The 23504-nt window shown below is 31.8% G+C and overlaps 1 protein-coding gene across 14 annotated transcripts in view; it reads left to right on the forward strand.

Annotated features, from left to right (window-relative positions):
* Dmtn (transmembrane and coiled-coil domain 2 protein Dmtn) overlaps nt 1-23504 on the forward strand; it is a 168535-nt gene that overhangs the window by 70483 nt on the left and 74548 nt on the right. For 13 of the 14 annotated variants that reach the window (XM_075354737.1, XM_075354665.1, XM_075354684.1 and 10 more), the window contains 2 exons: nt 3873-4035; nt 19143-19299. In XM_075354737.1, coding sequence (XP_075210852.1) covers nt 3873-4035; nt 19143-19299 — 320 coding nt within the window. Of the gene's footprint in view, nt 1-1781; nt 1919-3872; nt 4036-19142; nt 19300-23504 lie in introns of those variants that run through there. The other variant, XM_075354723.1, reaches the window with a different exon arrangement.

The raw sequence follows: 23504 nt of genomic DNA on the forward strand, positions 1-23504 counted from the left end.
GACATACTTATTTCTGCCTGATTTAAAATGTTCAATTCAGTAATAAAAATTTACAGTTAGTAGCTTTTTACAATACTGTTTTAAAAACTGTAAATGAATTTCTTCTTCTTCTTTCACCCCTTCAGAAAATAAACATTTTTGATACAGTAAAAATTATACTCATTTAAAATCTAGGAATATTTCTTCAGTCTAAAAAATTTTAAGACTTTCAGAGATCTATCAGATTCAAATTGTAGTATATAGTTTCCTCTGAAACCATCTTAATTTCGTTTTCTTTATATATATTCCTTTAACACTCCTTTTTTTTACTCAGCAGTACTATATTCTTTTACTGAATATAGTCCTACATACTCTTGCCACCTGGTAGTCCCTTAATTCTGCAAAAAAAAAATATTCACATCTCCAACATTAATACATTTCAGCTTCATCACCAAAGCTTTCCTTTATTTTTCTGAATGCTACTACTATCTTTCCAATTAAATATTTTTCTTAGTCTCATTACATCTCTCCTTCAACCAGTTTTCCTTTGCTACTGTGTTGTACCAATTAATTTTATTTGTTGCATGTTGATATAGTTTTTAGCTACATCAATGTTACGTTTTTATACTGTCCATGCTCATCCATCACTCTTTATATACCTCATTATGACGGTTTTCAACTTAATGTCTCTTCACCAGCTTCAATTATTTCCTTTTTTAACTTTTTCCATAATTTTCAACTAAAGCCTCTTGTAATATCTTATAGACCTACACCTAAGAATCATTAAAATTTTAAGTTTATGTTATTCTCTTTTCTCTGTATTTTATCTCTTTTCTCATATTTTTTTTAATTTCTTAAACTTCATTGTTATTAAACTATGCTTCTGTAAATTTTGTATCTGTAAGTTCTGTCTTTAGTTTTTAACAAGTTGCAGATTCTCATATATGACATCTGTGAACAAATTTTTCATATGTGCAGCATATTTTTACATGTTTATTAAACTATCTCCATCTGCAATTAAAAGATAATTCTAAAACTAAAAAAATAAAACATCAAAAATGCACTATAACAATACAAGTAATTAAATTTTAAACTTTCATGAAATGATGGTTTAGTAAGTACTGGGTAACTTTATTTTTAATTTGGTATTAAAAATTTTAAATTTCAAACAATTGTAAGTGTATTATTTTTTACCTTAAGCGAGATTTAAGTCATTGTTTACATAAATGGCTCATTTAAAAAAAAAAAGTGTAATTTTCTGTTTATTGAATAGTTCACACCCAATTTTTTGAGAGTATTTTGTTCTATTAAATTATTTTTCTATGCTTCTTGGACTGCTTCTCTTCTTTTCTATGATAATATCTTAAAAATGATAAATCTTAATTTCTGTGAAGGTAAATATAACATATATGTATTCTATTTTAACAAATTTGTAGTGATGTTATGATTTTTTTATAGGCATAAAAATGAATATCATTAGTAGAATACTTAAGTTGAAGTATATTTAAATTACATTTTGCTAAAGAAAAATTTTAAAGAAAATATTTTTTAAACTATTAATAGATTGTTTTATGGGTAGGGTGCTTTTCCTATATTTTTTTAGTAAGTATTTATAAATACATTTATTGGTTATAAACAGGAAATTTGTGTTTCATTTTTTTCTTGTTATTCATGTTTTCTATTAGAAGTTCAAGTAAAATAACTAGTTTGTGCTGGCCTTGGCATTCATTGGGCTACCTACCTTTTATTACTTACTTATAACTGTTGAGCTAGCTCTATTAACAATCAGGTTTTGTATAAAGTAAATGATCTTAGTATCTAACAGTCTGTGTATGTAAAAAATCTTATGAAGTATTGGTTTCTTATAATGTCTTTGTTGTATACTTGCAGATTACTTTACACAGTTTTAACCAAATTTTATCAAAGAAAGATATACATGGTTTGTATTTTTTTTTTTTTTTTTTTTTAATAAAACAGTAATTTCTTGATTAGTTTTACAGTATAAGATAAAACTATAACGTAACGTTTATTATTGTCCACATAAATGACACTTAAATGAAAATAAACTTATTGTAATTGAAATAAAAATTTACGAACTTAATAAAACTAGATTTTTATATTTACAAAGGTAGTGTTTTATACATTGAGCCCTTGAGCCATTATAACACATTTTGCTGTCGAATGAACTACTTATTAATGCATCACTTGCAAAAACATGTCATGTAATTGTTTTGTAATCTATATGCTAAAATACAAGTTAAGATTATGATATTTATTATAATATTAATTAATATTGTACTTCTTCACAAATGTATGCCTGAGTTCAGAAGTTGTTTTATTTCAGCTTAGGCTGATCACCCCCTAGCAAGTTTGATTAATTGAAGTTAGTTGAGTTTCATCAACCAGTGAAACATACAAGTTTAAATCCAAATAAACATCGCCTTCTCTCAATTGCTTCTGATTCTGAGAAACTTCATATTTTAGGGGAAAATTATTTTTTCTTTAAAAGTAATATCTATGATAATAGACAATTTTGTTAATTCATTAAATTTATTAATCTACAGTTTATGCTCTACTTATTAGCAGTTTTAAATCCTTCAAGATTCCTTTGTAATCAGTTCATTTATTGTGTTTTATTATCATCAAATTGAATTGTATGAAATATCTGGTTGAAAACATTTAAGTAAACATTTTCTTTTTATTTGATTTTTTCTCTTTAACATTACTTTATTGACTTTTTTCTTTTTTACTTAAAACTATTTTGTATTAATTTAATCATACGTGTAGAAAAACAAACTGCTTTTCTGTATAGAAAGATTTAGTTTATGTTTAAAATAATGGATTATAGGTATAAGTAAAAAATGTAAAACTGCTGTCAGATTTTTATCAGTATATCTTTGCTAAAATCAAAAAGTGTTTTTTAAGTGTCCTAATTTTTAAAACTTCAATGCAAAATGATGTCCGAATTTAAAAATGTGCAATTCCTTCTGTTGGCCTAAATTATAACTTATATACATGGTAGATAATGTACAAATATGTGATAAAATTTTTACATAACTAGGGATGTGGTTAAAAAATTATGTGATAAAGATTTGATACAGTGCAGTGTCTGTCCATGTATTTCATATGATTACATAATGTTGAAACTTCTCAAAATTTAAGTTTTTATATCTAGGTAATTTTAATTAATTTTTCTTACATAATTATGTGTGTAATTAAAAGTACTGAAAAAATGTAACTTCAGTAAAATTCCAAGCACCCAAATTGTTTCTTTTTAAGTCCAAGAAAACTGCTACATTATTGATTTATTTTACTTGATAAAAACCATATGTTAGGAGCATTTATGATTTCTAGCTAGCACCAATTAATATCATTATTTATTCATTAAAATTATATCTAATTTACTTTAATGAATTATATTAAAAATAAATTATTTATTTAATCTTCAGTTTGCATTTTGGTATTTTGTTATAATGTATTATAGTAAAACTTTAAATACTCTCAGCAATCAGTTATTCTACAGTGTGTATCTGTTTTATTATACGAGTATAATAAATTGTATTCACTTAATTTTATGTGTGGTGTATTGTTTAATTTTTACAATGCATGTTTCTAAATCAGGTTTTGGGCTCTTTAACTTCATTTATATATGTATATATTTTCTTTTTTTTGAGTAAATTATTTTATACTGTATATTTATTTAATTTTTTTATGTAAGTTTTTTATTCTTTTTAATTAATGAATTTCACAAACATTAGTGCACCATAACATTTTGAACCCTAGCTTACATTTAAAATGTTTAACCCTTTTTGTTCTTATCTCTTTTGATTTACTTTTAACTCTCAAGTAAATTTAATCATTTCTCTTGATCATTATTTAACAATGATGTGCAGGAGTGCAGAAAACGCTATGAGCCGGTGTAAGTCTCCAGTTACTACTCGACATGAAAGAGGAGGTTCAACTGATGCATCTGTTCCACTGGGATTACCATTACCTAGTATTTCAAATCCAGCCTCATCAACTGAAGATCATCATTCTGCTCCTGATGATGAAGTGGTATGTTCTTAGGTTCCTGTTAATTTTGTTAACATTATCTTTTTTTTTTTTAGAACTTAAAAAACCCCCCTTTGTTCTTTGGTAAATTGTTTAAAAATTCCCTAATAGTGAAAGCAACAAACATTTTAAGAATAGTGAAGTGATCAAAAAAAGAAAGAAATATAACATAAAGTAGGTGTATTTAAATGTTTTTTTTTTTTGTTTGCTTGATGGTACACATCAAGCCACATTAGCTTGAAACTTGTGCATTAGATATGAAAATGGAAATTTGTAGTGTATGAAAAATGCCATGCCTGACTGGGATTCTAACCGGGGACCACCAGATGAAAGGCCAGGATTCTCCCGCTCCTCCACGGAGATTGGCAAAATACATCAGTAAATATATATATATATATATATATATTATGAGTGTGTGTGTATATATATATATATATATATTTGAGAATGTCCTATATTTGCATATTAATATTAGATTGACTACTGATCATTTGCCAATGGACAACCAGTATGGTTTCAGCACTGAGGATGCCATACTAAAGCTGATGGATATAGCTTTCTCCAGTCCGTGTAAATATGTATTAGGGATTTTTCTGGGCATATCCAGGGCATTTATCAACTTATGGTGGCCCTCTGCCCTGTTTCAGATGCAGAAGCGTAAGTGTACACGAAATGAACTAGAAATGCTCTCAAGTTATTTCAGCCATCGGACTGTTTCCCTGCGTGATGGCGGCTTGGAGGTTCATAAGACCTTAACTGAAGGATGCCCTCAGGACAGTGTTCTGAATCCCCTTCTTTGGATCATAGAATTCAATTCGATGTTACATTTAAGATTGCCATGTGGTTGTCCTGTCATCACTTATGCTGACGACGTGCTGCTACTGATTTAAGGGGATTCGCATAACGAGGTAGAATTCTGAGCTGCTTGTGCTTGTGAGACACTCAAACTCCAACATAAGATGATTTTCAGCCCAGAGAAAACCACAATGATGTTGCTTAAGGGTTGATTGGCTGCTTCCCGACGAATCCAGGTTCTGATGGCTGATCTCCCCAGTACATTACAACTCAAAAAACCTGGGTGTTATCCTTGATGAGAATTTTCGTTTCAAAGAACATCTACAGTATGTAGGAAAAAAGGTCGCTGATGCTTTTTATGGAATCCGTAGAGTCATTCATCCTGATTGGGGGTTGAATTACTCTACCATACATACCCTTTTCAAAGTTGTCTGTGAAGCTATTAAATTGCTGTATGCTGTTTCTCACCACATGGCTTTTAGGTATTGCGTGGATATTTTGCTGCAAGCCCAGTGACTCCTCTTGCTGGCTGTTATAGGCGGTTACGGAACATTCTCGTGGGAGGCAGTCTGTGTTATAGCTGGAGTCAAACCAATAGATATCTTGGCTAATGAGCGTAAGGAACACAAGGTAAAATGATGTCAATAGGTAAATAACCTATTGACGTCAGAACAAGAGCAGGAGATTGAAGACCGGGGCCTTGTGTCATGGCAGGTCAGGTGGGATGAATCCCTCACGGGTTGCTACACGCATGATATATTTCCTATAGTGTCTAATTTAGGTGCGATTAGATGGGTCACTCCCGATCTGTATATCACACAGTTCTCTCTGGGCATGGTGCCTTTCAGACGAGTTTGGCTAGTTTTCGTTTGATGGATTTGAGTCAATGCCCGGATTGCAGGACAGATGATACAGTGGACCACGTCTTCTACGTCTATCCCTGATACAAGGTCGAACGTTCACAAGTTGTTAGGGAACTTGAGAGAATGTTCATTTCTGGATCATCGTATTAATTGGAAGATCTGTGAAGAGTGGTCTATAGTGGCTGGTTTTCTCTGCGCCTTTGCAATGTGTAGGTCTGCAGAAGGAGTTTAATCAAGGTACGCGATCCTGGTAGGATCAAGGGTAGCTAGAGTTCTGGCTTAGACATTGGATTGGTTGGAGGTAGGTACATTGTCATCATGCCACGGTTATATTGGTATTGTTTGTGATTCAGTTTGGGGCTCCTACTGATGGGGGTGGCTGCACTACTGGGGTATGGTACCCCGTGCGACCGGGGACGTGGCTTCCCTCCGCCATTGGCGGTTCTGATCATGACTTGGTAATGCCATGGAAGATACCATGATGGGATCGGGTAGGGATGTGGGATTTGTCCTCGGCTCCTGCACGAACTGGAATGAGGTTGCAGTCCCCTTGTTAGGTGACATAAACTGGTCAACTTATTTGGGTGTAGGTCTGAATTTCTATGTTGTGTAAAACACAGTTTTGATTGGTATGAATGTAGCACTGATTTAACTTTAAACTCATTTGTTTTCTGACGCATTCACAGTCACTAACGATGTTGTCAAATCTGTACTAGGCGCAGGGTTCGCGCTTCCACAGTTTTGGTTAGTTAGTGTGAGGGAATCATGTTAGGTTGGATGTTTGAGGCCTATGTGAAGGCAAAATTTAATATGTATTTACTGATGCAATTATCTGCCAGGCATTTACATCGGTGGCATCCCAACCAAGGCCTGGCTGATGACAGTGAGATGTAATCAGTTAGAGGGTCTAAAGATGACATCCAGTAAAGCCCCTCAGGGCTTGGAACGGAGGGGGTGGTGTGGTGACCAGTAACATCACAAGTTGGTTGTCTTCTCCCTATGAGATTGGGGTGTGTGTGTTATAAATGATATATTCTAAAGAATTCATATTCAAATTAACAATTTTTCAAGGTTTCATACCAAGAAAACTATTTTTCTGACTTAGTTTTTTAAGTTTATTCTTTAGAAATTACATTAGTACATTGTGCTCTGATTAGTTTTTTAAGTTTATTCTTTAGAAATTACATTAGTACATTGTGCTCTGATTTTTACTTTCTGGGCGTCATAGTTCTAGAACTGTGCTGCAAGAAAGAAAGTATGACAATTAGTCAAAAAATAGGAAATCGGTTTGTTTTTTTTTCCGTATTTCATTACCAAACGACCCCAAAAAACAAAAAAAAGAAGTGGATTCATATGTATTTATGTAAGTGTTTGAATCGTAATAAATTTTTACTGGGTAAACCGATTTTGTTTTGAAATTTGGTACAGACTTATATATATGAGACAATTTGTTGGTAAAAGTTTGGGATCAATGTCTGTAAGGAGTGGGGTAGTTATTTAATTTGGGACCAATTTTCTCAAAATTTTACAAACGTAACCACACTTTATATTAAGTTCACTATATGCGTACATGATTATCTTACTATTTTTTTTTTAATTTGCCTCCAAATTCTCCCCCTTCCCAAAATTGAAAAAGCTATGTTTTTATTTATTTATATTTTTTAATCAATTTTTTTTTATGTCTTCTTAAGCATAATAGTAGTGCAAACAACTCAAGAAAATACTTTGGGGACATTATTGGGGGTGCCCGATCAAAGTTTAAAAATGTCAATTTTAGGAACTTTTTATAACTCTTAAAAATAATATTACAATCAAATTTCATCATAATGCACCTCCACCCCTAAAACATAAATCTTCAAACATTTTTTATTGGTTGTACATTTTTCAGTAGAGTATTTTTAGTTTCTTCCATTTAAAATAATAAACGTAACCAAATCAAACAATTTTCTTGGGAGGTGATTTTGGGGTTTGGGGAACAGAAAAAAAATTTATTTTTTACACATTTATACTTTTTTCATTTATTGTTATTATTCCATTTTACAGTATAAAAGAATAAATAACCAATCCCAGGAAAAATTAGCGGTCATTTGGTACACACAGTAAGGTCCACGTATACTGATGTCCACAAAAATTCCAATGTCCACTGTTTTGCTTGTCCATTTTATTTAACATCCATTGGTATTTTTGTCCACCTTTAGTTTTGGTCCGTTTTCTTTTAGTCTACACAGATTTGGTTCTGTTTTCAGTCCAGTGTGAGTTATAATATCAAGCAGACATTGTTACCATTATTGGAAATTAAAAAAATAGCTTGCCCATGTTACTAGGCGATATCATTTTGGAAAAATTTTGGAAAATTATGGCAGATTTGATTTGGGTGATATCATCTTGGAATAATTCATAAATATCATTTTCACTTAATTTCTCTAATATTTTATTTTTTAAATATTCCATAGTTAAGTTTGCTAACTAGGCTGAGATTGGTGATCTATCGCTAAACCATGGCATTGTTCATATAATTTATTTTTAATTTCAGTTACTTTTTCAATTCACTCCATTTGCTTTCTATCACCTCAATTATTAAATTCTTCAAAATGCTGTTATATAATGAAATTCATCCAACAAATTTAATTTGTAGTGTGTGTATTATTTGCTTATTAATAAATGTGTAGAATTCCCATGAATCTTTGATGTTATATTTATTTTATCCGATTATTTGTTGTAATATTTTAACCAAAAATTTGGATAGCTTGTATGTCGGACTTTGTATACAATTTACTGTAGATCTTATAGGATAATCATTTTTATGTAATTTTATTAGACCTTAGATTCTTGGCGGTATTGCGTTATTGATACTTATTAGTTTCGCTTATTTTGTTATGTATACTACATTGGCTTGTTGATTTTTTTCTGTTGGCAATTTTAATTTAGAAAACATACTATTCAGATTGTTGTAATTTTAGGCTACTGCGGAATCCTTTTGTAGCAATTTTTTAATCTTTTCTGACAGATCTGCAACATATGGTAATGCAACATAATTCTCACTCTTTATTATTTTGATTCAGATGGTTGGCTGATATATTATTATAGTGTTTATGAATTGTATTTTTATGTATTTTATTTATGATATTTTCTAGATAATTATTATTTATTAGTAGATTTTTTGCTTTTTTTATATATTCTAGTTTATCTTCGGGGTTTGTAAATTTTATTACTCTATTTGCAAGATTCTTGACTACTGATTTTTTATGTGATATTGGATGTGTTGACAGGAAATTTAGGTGTCTGCCTGAACATATTGGTTTTATATACCATTTTGTTGGTATTTTCTTTTCAAAGTGAGTTATTGTTAAATCCAAAAAGTTTATGCTGTTGTTAAACTCAACTTCCTTTGTAAATTGTATATGTTCATTAAATAGGTTAAATTCTTTTAATATTAAATCAATATCCTGTTCATGTGCACATACTAGAATGTCATCTACATATCTTTTATTGAATGAGACCTTAGTATTTAATTTCTCTAATACTTTATTTTCTAAATTTGTACATTGTAAAGATTTCAATACACAGGTAATAACAATCAGGATATATAAAGACATAATTATCTTAAGATAAGATGAGTCATGTATGAGTAGGGGGAGATCTATTATAATTAGGATGGGAATAAAATATTGTTATCTAGAATGGGTAGACCAGTTAATTTCTTAGTGTGGAAGAGAATAATTCATCGAAAATTATGGCAGAGGTGATTTATTTTTAAAAAAATAAACCAGTGCTACATTTCAGTGCAATAATTAAACATTCTGTTACCATTCATTTAGTAAAGATGGTTTATGACAGTGTTGGAGATGAGAACAAAGAAACTCCTGCAATGCTAGATGTTCTATTGGGAGTGACCTTAAAGATGTAAAAGTACAGAAGAATGGTACAAGAGATCATCGGCATGGAGCAGGTGTGCAAGGGGAAGTAAGGAAAATAAGACACAAGTTAAAGCGCCGCGCAGAAAGAAATTCAGAAATTGAGGTTGACTTTACAAGATATGCATAAGGAAGAACGGTTTTTGATGTTATTTGAAAGGAATGTTTTGACCACAGATTAATCAAAATCAAATTGGAGGCTGACCTGCCAATCCTGCTTCATTGCAAGACAACATTCCCAATGAATACAATGTTACTTGTGCTAAAGAGAGGCTCCCGTTGTACAATTCTGGTCCAGAAGATGAGAATGAAATAATTATTTTTGACAAAGGAGAACCTGAGACTGCTCTCTGATAGCCCAATAATGTTTGCAGACAGTACTTTTAAGATGGCGCCAAATCAATTCATGCAATTATTTACATTACACAGTATTTTTTGAGGACACATCTTCTCATTTGTATATGCTGTAACTGCAGAAAACAGAGGACACATATCGACTGCTGTACGAATGTGTTGTGGGTACAGCTCGAGAAGCAAATATCCTTATACATCCTGGAGCTATTATGATGGATTTCGAGTTTGCAAATATTAACACAGTTTGACAAATTTTTCCAAATGCAAACATAACTGCATTGTTTATTCCATTGGTCACAATCAATCTGGTGTCAAATACAGTCAATGGGATTAGCAGCAGAATATAACACCATGGGGAGTACAGAAGCAAATTCCATTGCTGCTGGGATTACCATTTGTTCTCATGGAAGATGTCCTTGTTGACATTGTTGAAATAATGGCGGAGGATCTGGACAGTCTGGTGGAATATGTCGAGCAGGTATATGTAAGAGGAAGGCGAGCTTGAGGCCGACGAAGAACCGAGAACGCAAGATTCCCTGTTGAAATGTGGAACGTGTATGACCTCATGATAAGTAGCCAGCAAAGAACAAACAATGCCATCGAGGGATGGTATAACAAAATTTCAGAAGTTGATCACTGTTCACCATCCCTCCCTATGGAGGTTCGTAGATACAATGATAGATGAACAACAAGATATCACCCAGCTACTAGGAGGCCACATTAACATAAAATCACCTGTAAACAAAATAATTTAGAAAACCAAACGCATTGCTGAAGTTGTGCAACAATATAAGGATGAACAATCCATAACAACGTACCTGAGGGTCATCGCGTACAGACTAAAGGTGAACTCTGCAGAATTGATTGATGAATGAAATCTATAACAACTTATTAATAGTAATATCTCATAATTATTTCTAGGATACATACACAATAAATAAATGTAAAAAAATTATATTTCTCTTTTTTATTTATCTCAGTAAGTGGACTAGACAAATATGCAATGGACATTATTTAAAGGTTTTATAGTGGACAATACATAAATGGACCTGACCGTGAGTGGACATAAGTGGAATGTGGACTAAATAATTAATGGACATTGGACTTCAGATGGACCTTACAGTATGGACCAAACGTCCTGGAAGCCCAGGAAATTATCACAACTTTGTGTGCTTTTTTTTCATTTTATTTGTTTGATTATAACAAGATATATTTGTCATTTTTCTTATCTGCAGGTACCAAAATTCAGTAAATAAAAAAATTGTTATTAATGAGTTTAATTTTTTGTATTGTTTTAAAAATATGTAAATGCTTTAACCTGTTACTGTCTTTATTTATTTTAAAAGTAGTGCAACAAAGGAATAAACATAAGATAATTAAAAAATAAAATCACATTTCCATACTTTATATTTCCATTCACTATTCTTAGTAGTTACTAGTGACTATGACAGTTCTCATTTGTGGTTAGATAATTTAATAATATTGATATCCCTGTAATCCTGTTAACATTACAATGACAAGATATTTGTCTTAGTACTTATTTTATACCCTGTTCCTTTATTTGTAAAAATTGTTAAACCCAAATTAGAGTTTAATTTAATTATTTGGAATGTGATATCTAATATAAACTTTGTCGTCACGTGTACTTGAGTGTATCAATTCATCAATTTTTGTATTTGCATAAGTCTAATCTTATATACCATGCTTTATCAGTCTTTACTATTTGTTTATTTTAAATTTCATATTTATGTAGAAATTTTCAGAAGAAATTCTATTAGTTTTAATGTATAAGTACTGTGATCATGTTTGAAAATAGATATGTCTGAATATTTTAATTTCTTTTGTGCGTGTACTTTTAAATGTTTATGTAACAGTCTCACTCTGAGAATATTTTTAATGTATATTTTACTAATTCATTGAAGATGGGGCTTTTGTATATTAATTTCTTTAGTTTTAATGAAGAAATCATGCAGCTGGTAATGATATTTAAATACAAATATAGTGATTAAAATTCAATCTTTTTAGTAACATTGAGATTTAAGAAAACCAGAAGAAGACTTTTGTTTTACTTTTTCACAGTAATTGTTATTCAATAAATCGTGTACTTAATTAAATTTGAAGTTATAACACTATTGTTATATTAGGGATGCCATATTTTTTCTTCGCAGTAGATCATTTGCTGCTGAATTTTACCTTTTGCTAGCAAGTTTTGAGGAATTGTGGTACTCTGTGTCTGCTTTATTAAACAAAAAATGTTCTTCATCAGCAGATATTTAATTAAATTAAAACAGAAAATGGTGATCCAAAAGTAATATGCACTTTACATATATTTTTTTATTATTTATTTTATGATCCTCTTACACTAAAAGTTAAAATAAAAACTTATTGTCAGTATTGATCAATTTTTTTAAATGCTTATCTCATGATAATTCATTTATTGTTAGGGAAGATACATTTGCATCAGTAAAAGTAGTTTTTCTTTCTGATAACTTAAAATGTATGTGACAGCTAGTAATTTTTTGTCTTCAGTCAATAACGAAAACTTTACAGTTTTACTATAATGCAGGTTGATCAAGACATTGGCTTTTTAACACTATGTTTTAGTATAATAATATAAACAAGTTTTCACTAGATAATTAAAAAAAAAAAAAACGATGTCTTAATATCATAACAAGGTATTTTTAAAAACCCTCTACTTGCTTTTGCAAACCATCCATAATGCATGGTGGGAAATCTTTGTTAATACGACATATTTTTTCCCATATTTTCAAAGAATATACATTCAATTCAGTTCATTTGATGCTTTATTCCTGTTTTTAGTTTTGAATGTGATTATAAATTAGCTTAAAAAAGGAGCTTTTTCATTGGAGGTTACCGGATTTACTTTCAAAGGAAAAATCTAAGACCATTAAAAACAATTTCTACCATAAAAACAGTGTTGATATTAATTGTTTTAAAAGTAGTAGTCTTAAAATGTAACTTTCCAAAGGAAAAGGTATTAACAAGATGATTTTTTTATTAATGAGGATTTTGGAAGTTGTAATTAATTTTTTTTTTTTTTTAAATCTGGGTTTACTAATTAAAATATTTTTTCTGATACTGTAGTTTAAAATTCTTTTAAAAATTATTTCTTGTATTCAACATTTATGAAGAAAAATCGTTTAACATTTATTTTATACCAGCAAAAAAATATCCAGTTTTATTGTTTAACAATATATACACCTGTAGGAAATTTGAACTGCTCACCCGATTAATGATAAAAATGATTAAACATTCATATTTCATGTTATAAGTATTCACTTGTAATTGTTGACTTTTTCTTGGATATGAACATTTTGAGAAAAGAATAATGATTTTTTTTTTAGTTACCAAATAATATAAAAAGTAGGTCCCTGATTCAACTTTTTGTTTAGGTATAGATCTCCTTTACTTTCTCCCAGTACACAGGTAAATACTATGAAATCCCTTTTTGTGTAAGTTCAGGAATAAAAAAACACATTTTCTTGTAGAAACTGCATAAATCAATAAATATAATGATATTAGAGGAAATTTAGTTTTATGCAATTAAGTATGGATGTTACTACATTTACTTACTGATATAACTAATTCATATGAGGACTGTTTTTTTTCAACGTTAAAAAAAGATATTTTAACATAAAATGATTTTGTTACTAAAAGTTGAGTAGTATCTAACTTATTTTTCTACATCATTGCCAAAAGACACCAGTTTACCGATGCCTCTTCAAATGAAGTTTGCCGCCAGTGAGGTAAGGTACATCTTGACAGCCACTTGAAGTTCTTTGTTGGTGGCAAAATGTTGTTCGCCCAACTTTGCCTTCAATTCTCAGAACAGGTGAAAATCACTAGGTGCTAGGTGTGGACTATGCAGTGGATACTCAAAAACTTCCCACTTGAATTGTTTGAGAACTTCTTCCATTACTTTGGCACAGTGCGGTTGTGCATTGTTGTGGATCAAACCATGCCGGACAAGAGCATGCCTCTTAATTTTTTCTGGATCATTCTGCAGAGCGACATGAAGATTCATAATAAACATCCTCTGTTATTGTTGTCCTCTGTTCCATAAAATTTACCAACAAGACACATTTATGGTCCCAAAAAAACTGTAGCCATTGTTTTCCTGTTACTCTTGATTGAGCTTTTTCAGCTTGTTTGAAGAAGAAGTGTGCATCCACTGCTTAGACTGTTCTTTGGTTTCTGGACATCATACTGGATCCAAGTCTCACTTCCAGTAACGATAGACTTTAAATAAAACTCTTCTCCCTCATTATTGTAATGCGTGAGAAACATTAAGGCCATTTGCTGCACTTTGTGATCGTTACTCAACTTTTTTTGGGAACCAGCATGCACATAGTTTCCAGTATCCTAGGTCTTAAATCACAGTTGTACAGAGAAGACCTTAAAATTTCTGGGATTTTTGCAGAAAGTTCACTTATCATAAGCCTCTGTTTGTCATGGACAAAATCATCAACACGCTTAACCAGGCATACAGTAGTGACAGACTCACAAGTCTGCAAGGACACATCCTTGCCCACCTTCGTCATGAACATCTGTTCGCCCTTCATTAAATTTCCTACACCATTCCCATACACTAACCATCACTCATAAAGTTTTCACCATACACTAGGCTCATTCTGTGAATGGATTTCAGCACCGCTACATTCTTCTGCTAGCAGAAAACATATCGTACTTCGCTACTCATACTTATACTTAGCGGAATCATCAATCATAGTGGCCTTGTTCAGTTGCCCATAGCTCACCCTAAGACTGGTACAATGGAGCCAGCAATAGTAGAGGTTGTAGTGGGGGAGGGTGCAATCGCACGATGCACAGACCAGGTTCCCACCTACTTCTTGTTTACTTAGATGCATGATCAGAGTTTGAAAAAAAAACAGCCCTCGTATATAGAACTGATTACCACTAAAGACTGAATTAATTATTTGAATTCATTTTTCATCACACTAATAAAACTCTTTCTCATGAAATACATAAGTCTATTTGCATAAACAACATAAAAAGTTTGATTGCAGATTGTAATCGATACAGTTTTTCACTGCATTTCTTGTCATATAAAAATAACTATTTTGTTAGAAAAAAATTATATTAGTTTATATTATATTAGTTCTTTGCTATCTTATTTTATAACTTTCTTAATAACATTATATTAGTCTTGATTACTTTATTGTTATTCATGATGTCAATGACTACTTCGGTTGAAACTTATTTATTACTAATGAAGATACTTTTTTCTTTATTTTTGAAGTTATGTAATAAAAAGTTACCAAAAAGCATGATCTTACATGTCCCACAATTCTTCTTATGAACTTTCTTTCAAAAACGCATAGGATTGTCTCATCTCTTTTAGTTAATGTCCAAGCCTGTGACCTGTAAGTTACTACAGACTTTATAAGCACCCTGCATAGCTTCAGTTTTGTATTATGTGTTACAGACTTTGACCCGAAGAGTTTCAGATTGTCAAAATACATTTTATTTTAAGCTGTTATCCGGATTTCTATTTCAACCTGTAACCTATTCTCATTATTCAGGATAGTTTGTAAATATTTAAACTCCTTCACTGCTTCAAGTGTCATATCATCAAATGATATTTCTCAAACCAATCTTCTACCTTCCTTTGTTGCCAGTAAAAAGTATTTTGTCTTTTCCATGTTAATTTCCAGACCCACTGTCTTTCTCTCATCCTACAATATCTTAAACATTTCTATTACGGTCTGAACATTTCTTGAAATGGGAACCACGTCCTCAGCTAGTAACACACCTGTTTCATTTTATGAGAAACATTTCCATCCACTTGCAGAGTTTTTAAAACCTTATCAATGGCCAGATTGAATATCTCTGCAGCCAGTTAGTGCATCACCCTGTCTCACTCCATTGTTTACTTCAAAAGATCTACTCACTTTTTTCCTACCTTTACACAAACCGTGGAATTTTCTATTATCATCATAACAAGCTTTGCCAGTTTTTTTGGTATTCCATTTTTAGCATTAGCGCAGGCAAGCATTTTCTACTGAAGCTATCAAAAGCTTGCCAAAAATCAACAAATTTACAATGCAGTTCAACATTGTACTTGTAGCACCTCTCCATTAGCTGTCATATCACAGATATTTGGTTTATAGTTCCTGAAGCCTCAGTATGATTCATTTATTATTTCTATAGCATAGACCGTGAACCTTGTAAAAACAACTGAGAAGAATATCTTATACACAATTTTTACAGTGTTATATCTCTGTAGCAATCACAATTTAATCTGTTTACTTTTTTAAAAACTGGGACATAATTCCCATTTTTTAATCATTTGACAACTTTTCTTGTTCCCATATCCAGGTCACAAGTTCATGTATTGACTGCCTCAGTCTCTGACCTCCATATTTATTGAAGACTTCTGCTGGAATTACATTGTTGAAAACTTCTGTTACTTTATTACATTTCAATCTCACTATTGCTTCTTCAAACTCCTGGATACTAGAAGATTCTACAATGGTTCTACCAACAGCATGCTGTCTGTTTTATGTATTGCTTCCGCTTCATTGTTGAGCATTTTTCATAAGATTCAGCCCACCTTTCCAATATCCTATCCTGTTTTCCCAACACATTTTTTTTCCTGTTTAGTCTACGGGAATCACCATCAGGTATTATTTCAGAGGATGAATTAGGATGATATGTGTGAGTGTAAGTGAAGTATAGTCTTGTACAGTCTCAGGTGGATCATTTCTGAGATGTGTGTTTAATTGAAACCCAACCACCAAAGAGCACCAGTATCCACGATCTAGTATTCAATTATGTATAACAGTAACTGCCTTTACTAGGATTTGAACATTGGAACTCTCAACTTTGAAATCAGCTTATTTGCAAACACCACTAGACCAACCCAGTGGGTTTCTTCCCAACACCTCTCACTCTTTTTTCCTGTTTAGCCTCCGGTAACTACCGTTTAGATAATTCTTCAGAGGATGAATGAGGATGATATGTATGAGTGTAAATGAAGTGTAGTCTTATACATTCTCAGTTCAACCATTCCTGAGATGTGTGGTTAATTGAAACCCAGCCACCAAATAACACCGGTATCCACGATCTAGTATTCATATCCGTGTAAAAATAACTGGCTTTACTAGGACTTGAACGCTGTAACTCTCGACTTTCCAAATCAGCTGATTTGGGAAGACGCGTTAACCACTAGACCAACCCGTTCTTCCCAACACCTATTCATTGTCATCTTTACACAGATTAAGTCCAGCTTGGTACACCTTTCCAATGCTTTAATCCTCCACATCTCTCCACTATTGTTTTGCATAGCCATCTCCTCTATGCCTTTGACATACTTTTGCTGCCATTCTCTTTTTTCCCTCTGCAAGTGTTACTAGCAACGCTTCTTAAATCTTTATAGATTTTTCTCCTTTGCCTTATCCCTGCACAACATACCTGCTCTTGCTTTGTTCTTTCTGTTTATTGCCTCTCTACGTTCTTCGTCAAACAATTCGCTGTTCCTTTCCTCCTTCTCCTCTCCCAGTTTATCCTTCAACACTTGAATAATGCAATTCTTCACCTCTTCCCAGTCCTTATCACTATTTTCATCATCTGATATCACACAAAGGCGGGAAGATAGTCCCCTCACCATATGTTTCTTCAAATACTTTAATGTTTTCATTATGCTTCATCTTTTCCACATTCCTTTTAGTCTTTTTATCTCCCCTTGCAATTAACACTCGTGAAAATTTTTCTCTCATAAATGTTCTCACCATAAAATAGTTAGTCACAATTCAGACCATGCATTGATCGTACATCAATAATGGACTATTCATGTCTTCCTGATACATGTAATTACGTGATTCAAAACATTCATCCCAGGAGATATCCATGTTCCCCTGTGAATTGCTTTATGTGGAACGAAGGTACTTTTAATAATAATGTTATTTTCCACTGCTTACTGTATCAACCCCTTTCCATTGTCGCTTGTTATTTCATGAACAGTATCTTTGTCAGCCACCTGTCTTGCGAAGTCTTCTTTTCTGATCTATGCATTAAAGTCTCCAAATAGCACAATGGCATCATACTTTAGTATCTTTTTGATACCAAAATGATGTTGAGCCATGTAATGAATATAGCACAGGCATGTGTTATGGGGTCTGCTGTTGAGGGATAGTTTGTTCTCAGGTATAGGTACTGAGATTTTTAGTAAATTATAGTCGGTAGATGAAAAAACTAGGGATGTTGTTATAGATATATGGTATTCATCTCAAGATTATTGAAGATAGGAAACTTTTTTGTGTAGAAAAAAGTTACTGATGTTATCTGGAAAATGTGAATCGCCAGCTTCTTATACTATGTTAAGGTTTTTCTTTTGATTGTATAGAGTAAGCCATCATCTAATTAGCAAGGTCGAAATAATACTTTATATTCTTTATTATATTATTTTAATATTTTTTTATGCATAAGAAACAAAAATAAACTAAATAATCACAAATAATATAGAAACTGGGAGAATTAAAGAAGTTAAAAATTGCCATGGTGAAATAACCATGGACTACCTTAATAATAGCATTAGCAAAATCTTTCAAGTGATGGCTAACATGAACTAATCTAATCCAGATGCTTGAACTATAATTATAGCAATATAAAATGTCAAAGATATTTGAAGCTTCAACCTATCATTAGTCCTTTGGCAGAGTTCAGTATTTTGATTCAATGAGTCATTAGCACTCAACCATATTAAGTTGTGATAAATTGTTTCATATACTCTGACTTTCGCTCATTTTGGGAAAGTTGATTTTTGTTTTAATATAACAGCAGTTTTATCTCTGTCAACGTATCAGGCAAAAATAATTATCTATTTTTCTTCACAATAATTATTTGATTCAAATTGAGTATTATTCTATGTTTTCTTTAAAAATATAGTACCATTACTTAACTGCTAGTAAATTGTAATAATTTTCAGTTTTATTAAAATTAGTAAAAATATATATGCTGATATTAATTGTACATTATTATTGTTAAATGTGTACTATTACTGATTATGTTCCAAGGTCACTTATATTTATACCAATCATACTGTGGTTCATTGAGCTTCTTGTTAATGACACTTAAAATTTTTTGAAGGTGTCTTAATATTTAAGAATAGTTTTTTGTTGTAATAAACTGTGTTTCTTTTTAGGATTTATATCTTCCATCAGCATCTTTTATATCTAATGGTTCTACAGAGATGGTGGAAGATGCTGATGAAAATAAAACTCGGCAGGCCATTGAACATGTGCAGAATAAAATATCTCGTACTCGAGATCAGATCCGGGGTGAACAGACAGCAAGAGATGGTAAATATTGAAATCAATATTCAATTTTGTAGAAATTAACCCATCGCCCTCTTTATAAAATACAGTTCAGCATCATAATTTACCGGTAGGTACCACTCCTTTGTCAAGTATAACTCAACAATGAAATATACACGTTGCACTCCTTTGTTGAATATGACTCGACATTTTAAAGTAACTGCAGCTATGCACAGACATTCAAAAACGAACTGACATCTGTTTGTAAGATCGTAAAACCTATATAATATCGATATTCAATATTGATAGAATCGAAAATAGATCATTTATGCTTAATTACATTCTCGATGTGAGATTATGTATTCTGTGAGTCGGCATGGCATCTTCCAGTTGTTCTAGTAGTTTTTTAACTGATTTTGGTGTTAAAAATGAGTTAATGATAATAGTGATGAATATATATATGATGAATATGATAATAATGATGAAGATCCTGATAATAATTTTGAAGAAAGTGAAGAAAATGCTATTTTGGACAATTATAATGAAAGTGAAGGTATTGATGAAGTAGATGAACCGCAAGGTAGATATATTCCTGACATTTGTGCTGTTTCTCAGTTGTTGTGGAATTTGTCAAATGACTTTCATTTTTCCAAATTTACGTTTAATAATGCAGATATGAGTTATAGACTCCCTGGTGGGAATAAGACACCAACATCACCAGTTGAATTTTGTTATATTTTTCACCAGATTTATTTGATTACATAACTTCTAAAGCAAATATGTTTTTGAGGAAAAACTCAAAACTGTCTCTACTTAGACAGCAATCAATTAGGTCTAAATTCATTGATATTAGAAGTAACGAAATGATTGCTATGCATGATTTTTTACTGAATATGGCTCTGAAAAGGAAAAAAGATTTACAAGAATATTTTTCATCTTAATGGCTCGATTCATCTGAATTATTTCAAGTGTATTTTCTCGTACGAGATTTTTCCAAATCTTTTGGGCTTTGCATTTGTCACCTCCTACTTCTGCAGCAAATTTAGGATTAAGTAAACAAGTTAAATCAAGGGTAAGTAAAGTAAAAGTTGTTTTAGATTATATAGAAACCAGATTTTTAGATTACTACTAATTAAGTCAATGGTTATCTGCAGATGAATGTACTGCAAGTTTTGAGGGACATGTTCTTTTTAAAATGTGTAATAAAGATAGTTATATTTGTTCATTTATTCCATATTATGGTTCTGTAACAACAGATTTGTTAACAAAGCCTAAACCTTTATTCATTAAATGGATCTCCAGTTGATTATGAACGTGACTAATGTCACTCAAAAATGTGGTTATTCAAGGACGGATTTTATACTTCAGTTAATTTAGCCCAGAAATTATAAGCACTGAAAATCCATTTAACTGATACTATTCAACCATGCAGACAAGGAATGCCTAAAGAAGTAAACAAAACAAATCTAAAAGGTAAACTTGCTGTTTATGAATCTGTTGCTTTCAGTAAGGATTATAAAGTAATGGTTCTTGCATGGAGTAGAGTACATATGTAATAATGTACTTTTACATGTAATGTAATAAGTATAAGCATTACATGTATATAATAAGTACTTTTCACAATGCCATTATTACCATTGTAACCCACCAGGTTGGTCTAGCTAGTGGTAAACTCGTCATCACAAATCAGCGAATTTCAAGAGTTCTAAGGTTCAAATCCTGGTAAAGGCAGTTACTTTCGTATTGATTTGAATACTAGATCATGGATACCAGTTTTTTTGGTGGTTGGGTTTCAATTAATCACACATCTCAGGAATGGTTGACATGAGACTGTACAAGACTACACTTTATTTACATTCATACATTTCATCCTCAGCAGTAATACCTTATGGTGGTTCTGGAAGCTAAATAGAAAAAGAAAGTACTACCATTATAAAAGAAAAAGAAACTAATAAAGGTACTGAAAAGCCAAAGTTAATTTTAGACTATGTATTGCATATGAGTGGAGTTTAACAGGCTGGCCACTATATTTTGAGTTATAGTTTTGCTGCAGAAAGTTTAAAATGGTGGCGGAAACTTTATTTTTGGTTGTTAAGAGGTGCTAGTTATCAACAGTTTTATTTCATATAATGAGTATCTCACTAGTGAAGGACAACAACCAATAACACAAAAAAATATCGAAGAATGTCGATTACTGGTGTAGTTAGCAGCATCAGGAACACAAGACTTTAACTATAAGCAAGGTTGACCTTCCTCAAAAGATGACCAAGCATAGTTGAATGGCAAGCTTCATATTATAAATAAAATGCCTGATAGAAAATAAAGATTGTGCTATTTGCTCCAATTGTTCAGTCAAAGGTGTTAGAAGAGAGACAGTATTTTAGTGTGACATGTATTCCACAATCTGGGTTAACACCCAGAAAATTGTTTCAAGAAATATCACAGAAAAAAATTATCTTAATTGACTTGCAAGGCCTGTTTTTTTTTTTATTAAATGATGGTTTTTGTAAGAAAAAATTTAATTTTTTTGACATAGCAATTTTACCACATACATAATGTAACCAACCATAAATCTAATTAAAAGCTGACAGGGAATTAAGTGATCAAAAAATTTGAGACCCAGTGGCACTACTTGATTTCATTATTGAATGGTAAAGGATTGAAGACTTATCATTAATGAAAAAAGCTTGTATTTATCTTTCATTAGGTAGCCATTCAGATGCGCATTGAAGGTAGCTGTAAGTGGATAGGTGAGATAGGGAATGATTCCCAAAATGGGACAGCAACATAATTTAGTATTATTTCATTCAAAATATGGTCCTTGTGATTCAGTGATATAGCTTTTCATGTTTTAGCAGGAATTTTCCAATCGATCATATATTTTTGTTTGATCAGCATATGTTTCTAATTATCATTCTCCAATGTTGTTAGTTTTTCATTAATGTCTTCTACTATGATAACTAAGTTTTGATCTCTTGAGTTGTATCCAACTGAAGAAAAAGATTAGAGATAAGGAAGTGGAATATCAGAAGAGAGAAAGAAAATTAAAGTAGATGTTTGGACAAACCACGTGAAAAATATTAGTGAAGAATATATAGTAAATGAACACAGAACGCTAACAAGGACAGGGTTCAGCGTAAAACAGAATTCATTGATGCCCTTTTAGAGTATAAGAGGAAGATCCCTCCTTTAAATTCACAAGGGTAGCTTCCAGCTTTGTTTGATTTTTTAGTAAACTCCATTTAAAAATGTTCAAACAGTTCAAGTAGCTTACCTGTAGTCACAGCAGAGGCACAGTTGAGTGATAAGCATTCCAGTCTATAATCAAGAAGGCTCAGGTCAAGTCTCCATGTAAATTTTTTTACTTTTGTGTTTTTTTTATATATACACTAACACAGATGCCCCATCTGTAAATCATGAGACTGTGCCGATGATGAGGAGTTTGAATGCTCAGTCATACAGATTAGCTGGATCAATCCAGCTAATCTGTATCTGAGTGATTGCATTTTCAAAGATGCAATCATATCGGAGTAGTATTTGTTGAGAGCCAGACTAAGGAATGATTCCTGAAACAGGGCAGCAGCTCTTTCAGTAGCTGTTAAGGGCGTAGGTCAGGAAGACTTAAACAACCACATCAACATCACTCAGTCTTCTGAATACTGTGCAGCTGAAAACAATGGAAAACTGCAGCTGTTTTTTTTCCCAAGAGCATTTAGCTCCCTGCATTTTCATGTAACAAAGATGGAGGCACCTTTTTTGGTAAAACATTCTTGAGGTAAACTAGTCCCTCACTTGGATCTCCAGGTTGGGACTACTAAGGAAGTGGTCACCAGAAAATTAAAAAGTAACATTCTACGAGTCGGAGCATGGAGTGTTAGAAGGCTGAAAAAGGGTGGTAGGTTAGAAAATTTAAAGAAGGAAATTGATTGGTTAAATGTAGATGTAGTAGGAATTAGCGAGGTTCGGAGGGAAGAGGAAAATGAATTTTGGTCAGGAGATTTTTAGAATAATTAACTCAGCATCAAATAAAGGGCAGACAGAAGTAGGTTTCATGATAAACAAGAAGATAATGAAGAGAGCGGAGTATTTCAAAACGCATAGCGGTAGAATCACTGTAATCAGGATAAAATCAAAACCTAAGCCAACAATGTCTACGAGGTCTCTAAATAAAGTAATGTTTTATTAGTTTTTTTTTTTTTTTTGCGGCCAAAGTAACAGCATTGTTGAGTTACTAGTAAACATATGGTTGT

This window comes from Lycorma delicatula, chromosome 1, assembly GCF_047948215.1.
Source record: "Lycorma delicatula isolate Av1 chromosome 1, ASM4794821v1, whole genome shotgun sequence".
NCBI classification, from domain to species: Eukaryota; Metazoa; Arthropoda; class Insecta; order Hemiptera; family Fulgoridae; genus Lycorma; species Lycorma delicatula.